This window comes from Diadema antillarum, unplaced genomic scaffold (genome assembly GCF_040938485.1).
Source record: "Diadema antillarum isolate AM-2024a unplaced genomic scaffold, OU_Dant_1.0 seq00000298_RagTag, whole genome shotgun sequence".
NCBI lineage: Eukaryota > Metazoa > Echinodermata > Echinoidea > Diadematoida > Diadematidae > Diadema > Diadema antillarum.
In genome coordinates this window covers 430946-441068 of record NW_027271321.1, presented here as the reverse complement: position 1 = coordinate 441068, position 10123 = coordinate 430946, and the positions used below count along the sequence as shown (strand labels likewise).

Here is a 10123-nt window from a genome sequence, read left to right as displayed (position 1 = left end):
TAAAGTGTAATTATAAAGATGTATAGATGATAATTTTGGGTCCTGAGTTTTTCCTTCGTTTAACAAGAATTTTGTTATCGTGTTTGTTATAACTGGAGTGCACTGTAACGAAGTGGCGGCAGAGCTATACTCACATAAACGTCACAGAAAATTACTGTTTATGGGCCAAAATGAGGTAGTTATATACAGTGTATATTACTTTCTATGGGCAAAATGAGGTAGTTTTGCTGTTCTAAGGACGAGAACAAGTCAAATTTTGTGCACATGTTATACTTACACCGAAGAGTATAGAAACGCTACCTTCTACTAGTATTAACTCTTTGATTTAAATTAGTCGGTGCTTCTGCCTAGCTATCCGCGATCTTCCACAATGCTTGGACTGACTAGCGTGCATGGACAGAGGGCGTGCCTGCCTCCGTCGATGGAGATGGTCTCCCCGGTGATGAAAGATGCTGCTTTGGAGGCAAGGAACTTGATGACAGGCGCGACGTCATCACACTCCCCTGCCCGACCGAGTGGATGGTCCTTTGCAGCAATCTATCAACATTGGGTCAAAGTTAAGCGACACTAGCAAGGTCAACATAGGTCAACTTTCAATGTCAGGGCACTATCTCCTATTTGATTTTAATCATAATTTACCTAAATTCCATGCAGAGTCCGTGCTTTTAAAGTTCGATTGTCCCAAAAGACCAACATTTAGGTTCAACGCATATATGTAAATGATATTATACACTGGGTAAAAGTCTGAGTAAAGTCTGATGATTCTTTTCACTTTTATAATTCCTTCAGGTTTTAGTGAATACCATTTGCTCCCTTCGAAAGTGAGATTTGTACAATAATAATATCAGACCAACGATATGAAAAAGATAATAAAGAGAATTCCCCCAAAATCTGATTTTAAGAAAAAAAAAATCCACGTTACCTTGGCATGTTCTTGAACTTGGAGCTAATACTATCCATGCTTTTAGAACGAGTGCTTATTGGCTATCTTTTATTTGATTTCATTATGAAGTCTTAAAAATGCAGATAATCATGCACGGTTTCCTAATTGATCTGTTTTTATGCTCAGATAGTTTTTATTGGAATTACTTTGTAGTAAGCTTATATTATTTTCAATAAGTTTTCCCTTCATAACTCTTAAATGTCCCTGCATCAAGCTTTTTTTTTTTTTTGACTGACCTCTCGGACTTCTTCAGTGGACACTGGAAATACGTCCAGCATAGGTGTGATGATTACGCCTGGACTGTGAACAAAATCATTTATCACAAAGGGGATGAACACATAGCAACGAGAGGCAGAATTTCGGGCAGCTCCCCATGGTTCCAAGTAGACTGACAGTAACCTGTCACACTATAACATGAAAAGTGTGCGTTTGACTATCGGATACGCTGAATTTTACCAGCTTGTAGATTTATTTCCAATAACAAACAAGTTGATTTACTACACATAGTTGACTGTATTAATACTGTCATTAGACTTGCAATAATAGCAATTGAATAACATTTCGCTTTTCATTTCCCTTTTCACACCTGTATTACTGTAATAGATGTGACCAATCGACATTAAAACTTAATTCTGATCATCATTTTTGACAGATTACAATACAGTTTAACATAATTTCGATTACGGTATGTTCTGTTCTTCAAAATCGTGTACACGGCTGTATGTGTGCATGTATGTGCGGATTCACGAAAGTACGCCAAATCAATCTTAATCTTGGGATATGTACCTAACTATTCCCGGAAATAGCATAACATCAGAAGTCAGAAACATGTCAAACAAAACACAAATAAACACAAACAAACAAACTAACTAACACACGTAAGACAGGCCGGGATTTTCGAGCTGTTGTGTAGCCGGGGCAGGGTTGAATCAACCCTCAATAGAACATGTAATTTATTGTTTTATGAATTTCTTATTTATTTCTTTGTTTTTGACCTTTTGTTGTTTTTTCGGGGTTTTTTCACAAAATTAATTACAGAACCTATTTTACGCATAATTGTGCAAAAATTAATCTATTTCAGCCGTTAAAAGTGAAAAAAAAATCATATCTTTTAGAATAAGGTGAGAAAACTCTATTTGCATAGACTTTGTACAAGATCACGTTTTTGAGCCATTTTCGGTCTGACAAGCATGTGTAAAAGGTTGTGCAGCGTCGTAACGGTATGGCCGATTTTCGCGACAGTGCTGTCATAAGATGTGTGAGACTTAAAAGTAAAAAGTCACCGAGCGGCACGATCGAGCGGCGTAATGGTCGTGGAAAATGTCGGGGGGGGGGGGGGGGGGGGTGATTCAACCCCCCGGCCGTTTTAGGATTAAGAAGGACATTTTTATCAGGGTATCATTCATGATATCATTTCATCATGACTATGGTGATTGCGTGGTACTGATCAAGGACTTTTGTAATAACCATTTTTGTTTTCATATAATCTTGACATTTGCGTCAGTATAAAGTGTTTATATTCAACAGGATTGTATGTGTGTTGTTGATTCAGTTAGGACGAATGATGTGCGCAAAGCACTAGGGTACTCACTTCACAGCATTGATTCGAACGCCTTTGGGAGCCAATTCTAGGGAGAAAAAAAATAACACAAGCATTGTGTCCTTGGGGATCACAGTCATATATATTATATATATATATATATATATATATATATATATATATGCTTATACAATCATGCGTATATGTTTACATACATGCACTGCAAAAAGTCCGGTGTTAAATTTTCGGTGCTCATTTATGGTGTTAAATTAACACCTCCGGGTGTCGTTTCCAAATATAAAACTGTTTTTTGAAGAGTTTCTTAGTAACTGCACTTTTTGTTGATTTTTAATTTAAACAAGACGATCAAGAATTTTACATTAAAATACTAGATTTTTGAAAACATGTGAAAATGAATTTACACCACAGTAACACCAGCTGGTGTGGTCTCTTATTGAAGCCGGACGGGTGTTAAACCATTGATATTAACACCACAAATATCAAATCAACACCATGTGGTGTCATTTTTGAATTAACACCAATACAGTGTCAAAATAACACCAGGTACAGTGTCAAATTAACACCACGAAGTGTCAGGTGAACATTTTTCAACACCATCACAGTGCATTTTCTACACCTGTGGGTGTGATCCTCTATTGAAGTTTGATCGGTGTTAGATTTAACACCCATGGTGTTAAATCTAACACCGATGTTTTTACAGTGTATATATGATTATGTTGACGAAAATGCATTCCTTTATCATAATGAAAGCATTCATCAATATCTGTATTCAGTTACATTACCCAAATAAAAGTAATTGTGTTACTTACATATTTCTGATGATAAAAATATTTTGTGTGTGATATGGATACCTAAATAGTCTGAAAATGTTACATATAAGTTACAAGGGGTTTAAACTTTTTACAGAATGATATTTTCTTCCTTTATATCTGTGCATAGGAAACATCTTCTTTTAAACAGTACTGTAATACTCTGCCTTTTGTGGGGTGTTTTTTTTTTCTCCATTGAACCTTTAGACTTTAAAATGGGCTATATTATGATTCCTTTAAAAAAAAAACAGCGGGCATTTACTGAAACTCACCAAGAGCAGTCACCCTGGTAAAATGGTCCAAGGCACATTTGCTCATGTTGTACGCCATGAATCCTGGGCACTGGTGTGATTAGACAAACAAAAAAATGAAAGCAATATCAATTAGTAATTGATGTGTGGGATCATGTGAAAACAGGGCAGTACACGGGAGATCGAATTGGGATTGATGAAAGTTCTGAGAAAGGCTTCTAACACTTAAAGTAAAAAATGAATAATATGACATTTACATCACACCAGACATAATATTGTGATAGTTACAAATATTATAGCTGGATGGGTTTACACTAATATTTGGTTGTCATTGATCGTACATAATGAAGTTTCTTGACAATAACTGCATTCATATAAGCTATGACCAGATTTAATTCTATATTCCAAATAAATGCACTAGAATATTTTGATACTGTTTTTTAAAAAGTGTAAATTATTGTATGTCAAAGCCATGTTCAAATTCAGAACTTCAATACAGACAAACAAATGAAAAAAATAGATTAAACTATATTATGTTTGATATTTTGCATCTATATCTTATTTGTCAAATTGTTTATGGAAAAAAGTTGCAGAAACAAAAGAAAAATGAAAGCTAAGATGAAATATGGTCTTTTGTATAAATTATTGATATGTAAAATTTGTAAAGTTTACATCACATTTATAGCCGGTTGGAATGTCTGCTAAATTATATATTGAGTGATTCCTGTGATACAGAAAAAATGGAGTTGACACCATGGCTTACTACTCGTTTGCCGACGATGCTGGAGATATTTACAATGGCACCTGAAGCGTAAAAACAAAACAAAACAAAACGGGCTTCAGCCATTTCAAAACAACATCATAATATTGAATGACAACATGAAGCCGGAGAGAATATTTGAGATCTTATTGTGCACCATACCTGTATGATATAAGAGGCAATATTTTCTGTTAAATGCTAACCAAGCAAAAAAAGCTGTCATGGTTTGTGTGTGTAAAGTATAAATATACAGGTATAGATATTCCTACACTAGCGCGCGCGCGCACACACACACACACACATTATATGCATATTGTCTTTTGCATTATAGGAGGCATAGTGCACTATGTTTTAAATCCAAGTATGAAATTGTCAAACTTCTTTCCCGAGGAAGAAAAAACCTACCTTTTTGTCTTTTAAGGTTTTCAAAAGGAAAGGTCATTAATTTGTGGTTTTATTTTCATGACTTTACGCCGACGATATTCAGTCAGGATCCATGAAAAATGTAAATGGAAGGGGTAGAGGGATTTGTCGTCATCCAATAAGTGGCTAGTGCCCATCACAGGTATAAGTACTTAGGGAGAACTTGCGAGCTGGATTTGTTTCTAACCTTAACTTTGAGTAGGACTGCTCTTGATTTATAGCAAGAGCATGCATGCAGAAATCAATTGACTTAATAAAGGGACATTCCAGGCGATTTTCATAATCTCACATCATGTACATGTAGTACATAAATCGACAACTCCATGTAGAGATTTGTGGAATTCATTGTGGCTCTTGAGCAGAGAAACAATACTTTGAAAAACCTTAAATAAATTACACTGAACAAGGATGATGACATAGGAGGTTCACACGAATTATTTCAGAAATGTAGCAGTGTAATTCCATTACAATACCGCTTGCTTGCGAGTTCACCTGTGTATAATCTATGCAAGCCTTCTTCTTTTGTTCTGCTTCCTTGAGCCCCAACCCATGCATACTTATGGTGACTCCGCCATGTCATCATCATTGTTCATTGCAATTTGTTCTAAATTTTGAAAATATTCTTATTCTTCATCCCAATCATCACAAAATTTGAAAATCTGTCCTCAGTATAACTAATTTATAATTGTGCAAATATAAAAATCTGACAATCATCCGAAGGTCTCCTTTAAGTAACCTCAGATCAAGAAGAATTCGCTCTTGGAATACACGACAAAGCAGAGACAAATAAAGAGAATTTCCTCTTGGTATTCACATGAACACAGGAACACACGATCACGCAAATGATGTGTTTGATACTGCTCACCCTTTGTGGCAATAAGATGGGGTATGGCCAATTTGCTGAGTTGAAGGACGCTTCTGATGTTGATGCTCATGATCCGGTCGTAAGTCTTCATCAAATCTTCACCAAGAATGCTCGTTGCGTCTACAACTCCTGCATTGTTCACCTATACATGAAAGTATTAAATCAGACCTGGATAAGAGACTTTTGAAAATATCTGCTGTTGGGATCAGTGTGCTGTATTACACCGACGTACCAAATATCTGCAAGAACGGAGATCTCCCTATTCCTTCAAACCCTTTGCATTAAGATGACATTCGTGCGGGATATCAAAGCACAGTTTCCTTTTTTTTCAAACTTCGAGTAACAAAGTGAATTGTTGCTCAAAGGGTATCAAGACAAGCACCCTCTTGACCAGTCTCAACAGCCTTTAGGGAATCTAATTGGTTTGCACTGATTATATACGTAATACTCATGTGGGGGATATAAGTTTATATTTTTTTCTATTTATCTATCACTATTTATTTGTGAGTGTGTGTTTGTGTGTGAAGTAGAAGATTTATCATAACTATGAGTGAAATGGAAAGCATACTTGAAAAAAAAATATGCACGCGTCTTTTTTTTATAGAAAATTGTTCAGTCTCAATATGAATATAGTATCACTATAAATATTCATGAAACTGTAGTTTAGATAATTATTGGTTATGACTTTCTCCCTTTCTCGAGGGCCTGTATGCTAGAGTGGCCGTTGAGCAGAATACTCACTAGTACGTCCAGTCTCCCAAAGTGTTTTATGATCATGTCCATGGTACGCTGGACATCTTCCTCTTTGGCCAAGTCGGCCTTGATCGTCAGAACCTAGGCAGAAAATAGTTCACGCAGCATGATCACTCCTTGTTTTACTGCCCGACTGCCAAAGTATGAAACAAGCTTATATGTCAATGTAAAGCTTGCAAGAAGATAACATTTTCATGGAGCGTTCACAATTCTTTTTTTTTTTCGTGGTTCGTAATTCGAAGATACGCACCTTCTTTTCGTTTTCGGATTTTTTTCATCCTCGGATTAACGAGAATTTGGAACAACGAACCTTATTCCTTATTTCATTTCCGGATAAATGAATCTTCGGAATAACGAACCTTATTTCTTTTTTGGAGTATAGAGCCTTCGGAATAACGAACATAGCCTTTTTACCCACTACATGTCTTTCTCCACTCAGGCCCATATATGGGCAACTTGCAACGCTACGGAAATAATAATGGCGGGCCCTCTTATAGTCGATAGAGCAGTGGCAACAGTGAAGGGACTGCCCTGGTTGAATAAGATCAATATCATTATTCTATCATGATCGTTGTCTCTATCATCACAAGATATCTCTGAAAGATCATAATTTATCAAGTCAAGTTCCATCCTGGAACCTTAAACTTCCAGTACTTTTCTCAGGATTCTCTGAAATAGCCTACTACTGCTGCTACTACTGCTACTACTACTACTACTACTGCTACTACTACCACTACTACTACTGATGATACTAATACTAATAATAATACTTATAATACTAATTACCATTATTGTTATTGTTAATATTATCATTACTACTGTCATTCTGATGTGAAAGGCATTTGAAAGCAAATTATTTCGACCTTGTCCTCCGACAAGCCTTTGCTGAGGCACTCTTTGGCAACCTCCTCCAGTCGCTCCTCATTTCGCCCCCCTAGGGCCAGGCTCGCTCCATCCTCCGCAAACTGGACGGCCGTCACAGCCCCGATTCCCGAACTGGCACCTGCAAAATATCCACTGACATCAACTACAAGCTAAGCAGTGTTCATAGCCCTCACAGAAACATGACCTCGAAACTGCCATCACAGTCACAGGTTGTACAGAAAGGGTTGATTTCCTGTATTTCAATTAAGTTTAAACTTCATGCTCGTTTTTAAATAAATTTTTACTTTTTCAAAGTAGGCCTAAAGCGTGAAATTAGAAATGCATTTGAATAAAACGCAGGAACCAAAATGAAAGTATGCTTATGTCTACGAAAAAAAGACATATACACGCATACCTCTGCAAAAAACAAACAAACAAACAAACAATGGAGGTACCCAAACAAAAGACTATGCTTGTGATATGTTGGTACCTCGATTTGAAAGAAGGGAGAATTGGGTGAAAAGCTTGCAGCTACAAAGAGTGCGTAGGAAATGAGGAAGGAGTGGAAAATAGGAAAAAAAAAAACTTAAGGACAAAAGGAAATGAAAGATTAGTAGAAACAGAGATTAGAAGGAAGGAAATTTAGGTGACGTGATACGTTCGCAATCTCATCAGCCTTGCCTTCACTCAGCACAGGCCCATCCAAAATCAAAATACTTGTGGAATAGTTTGTGGTGCCCTATGGTATTTTTTAGTCTAGACTGTTGGTCTAGTATCGAAAGCAATTGGTCAGACTTCCCGTTAACCGGGATGTGTGAGAGTGAATTTAAACACCACTCATTTATTTTGAAAAATATGATATATATATATATATATATATATATATATATATATATGTATATATATATATATATATATATATATATATATATATATATATACATACATACATACATATATATCTGTTATCTTGTATTACAACCTAGCATCCATTTGACAAAAAAAAAAATTAACAACAGCAGCAACACTAAACTTCCACTTGGCTAGGTCTTGTCAAATTCCTGTGACTGTAACTACCGAGCCTAAATAAACAACACAAAAAAAACAAAAAAAAAACAAACAAACAAAAACAAAACAAAGCAAAACAAACAAACACACACACACACACACACATGCACAGAACAGCGTAGGAAGTTTTCACGGTATAGGGCCTATACAAAGGGGAATTAGTCTTTTTTTTAAAGGATAGCAGACATTGCCCTGCAAGAAGTTCTATGCTTAACTTATAGCCGACATAAATTTGTAATTTTGATATAATAACAGACAATTTTTGCACACGGTAACTAGCCTAACATCTGTAGTGGTCAAACAACTTCCATAATACTAGATGTGCGTGACACTGAACTCAGCTTTACATACAATTCGCCTATGAAGCATACATTCCGATTGTCTTGATTGCAATCCTACAATTTAAGCGGTCTAATAATTATATGTCACGTGAAGTAGTAAAGATATAATTTTACATTTTTAGAGTAAACAGCAACATAACAGCAAATACTACAACATATGTATTACGAATTTTACCTGTAATCAATACAACCCGTCCGTCAAACGTGCCCATGTCTGCGGACCACGAGAACGAGTGAAGACGCTTGCGGTCGAACACGGGAACAAACAAGTACTTAACGTGACCCTCTGACCCTGAATGGGTTCAAACGGTCAACTTCGTTTACATCAATACCTTTTTAAGTTTTCAACGCCTTCACAATGCTGCTTATAACAGCGCCCTGTTATAAGCAGCATTGTTTACTGTACATATACTAACCAATGTGAATGCATGTAGTCGCCAGTGGTACTCTGTGAGTACCAAGTCCGGGTTGAAGATAACGCAAGATATAGAATTGATCGTATACGGAGTTTTTAAACTATCGATTCGCTGGGAACATATGGATGATAGAATATTATAGAAAAAAGATAGGGGAGGAGGGGTGAAGTGATTAGAGGAATAAACAGACAAACAGACTGAGAGACAGGTGCAGGGAACCTAGTATCCCACTGAAACAATTACTATAAATACTATTGATAATAGGCCTATGGGTACAGGCACGAACATACAGTCAGACAGACACCTGCATGCTTACACAATTTCAAACATTTATCTAAAAATGTGTGAATACATAATCATTAGTGGCGTCTATAATACTAACAGAAGATATTTTTTTTTCAGTTCTTTTTTACGGGTTGCCGATTCGTTTCGTTGTTGTTGCTTTTTTTAGTGCTACATATGTATACTGCTTTTGCTTTTAGAAAAAAAAAATCAACTACAACAGTGAAAACACAATCAAGCTCACCGTGGACGAGAAAAATACATAATTTTGAAGTACGAGTAGGCCGTACATCTATCCACACTGAAAAAGTAGATCATTTTTGAAGGTGTTAATGCTGAATACAGCTAAAGTTTGTCAACGTACTTTCGGCGTTAGAGAGTAGGTAAAAACAAACCGCAACAATGACTATAAAAAGCCGTCAACAGCTAGTTGCTTAATAGCATAATTTTCTTATCCTGGGTCCTACTAATTGATGCAAACTAATGCAAACTAATGCAAACTCAATGTAAACTCAATGCGAACTACTAATTAATGCAAACAAATGCAAAATACTAATCAATGCACACTAATACAAAACGTTAGCGGTGAAAATTAGGGTGAATTACAGCACCTGGAGCCTGTTTCTCTTCCTGGGCCACTTCGATAGTCGTCTCTTTTTGTTTTAAAGAATATTTTATTCTTCATCAATGGAAACATAATATACAAATAAATTGATACAAAAATCCCCGGACCAATTTTATAGTCCTTTTCATCAATGGATGCAAAACTGATACCAAAACTTTACAT

General features: G+C 36.1%; 1 protein-coding gene across 1 annotated transcript; it reads right to left on the bottom strand.

Moving 5' to 3' along the window:
* Nucleotides 1–224: 224 nt before the first annotated feature.
* LOC139730224 (3-oxoacyl-[acyl-carrier-protein] reductase FabG-like) lies at nucleotides 225–8850 on the bottom strand. Its single transcript, XM_071641121.1, has 9 exons — nucleotides 8814–8850; nucleotides 7229–7368; nucleotides 6354–6446; nucleotides 5613–5754; nucleotides 4328–4368; nucleotides 3586–3655; nucleotides 2535–2571; nucleotides 1180–1243; nucleotides 225–537 (listed from the first exon to the last, which is right to left on the bottom strand). Exons 1-9 carry the CDS (start codon nucleotides 8848–8850, stop codon nucleotides 352–354), a joined length of 810 nt encoding a protein of 269 aa, XP_071497222.1. The 3' UTR covers nucleotides 225–351.
* Between the last annotated feature and the right edge of the window lie 1273 nt (nucleotides 8851–10123).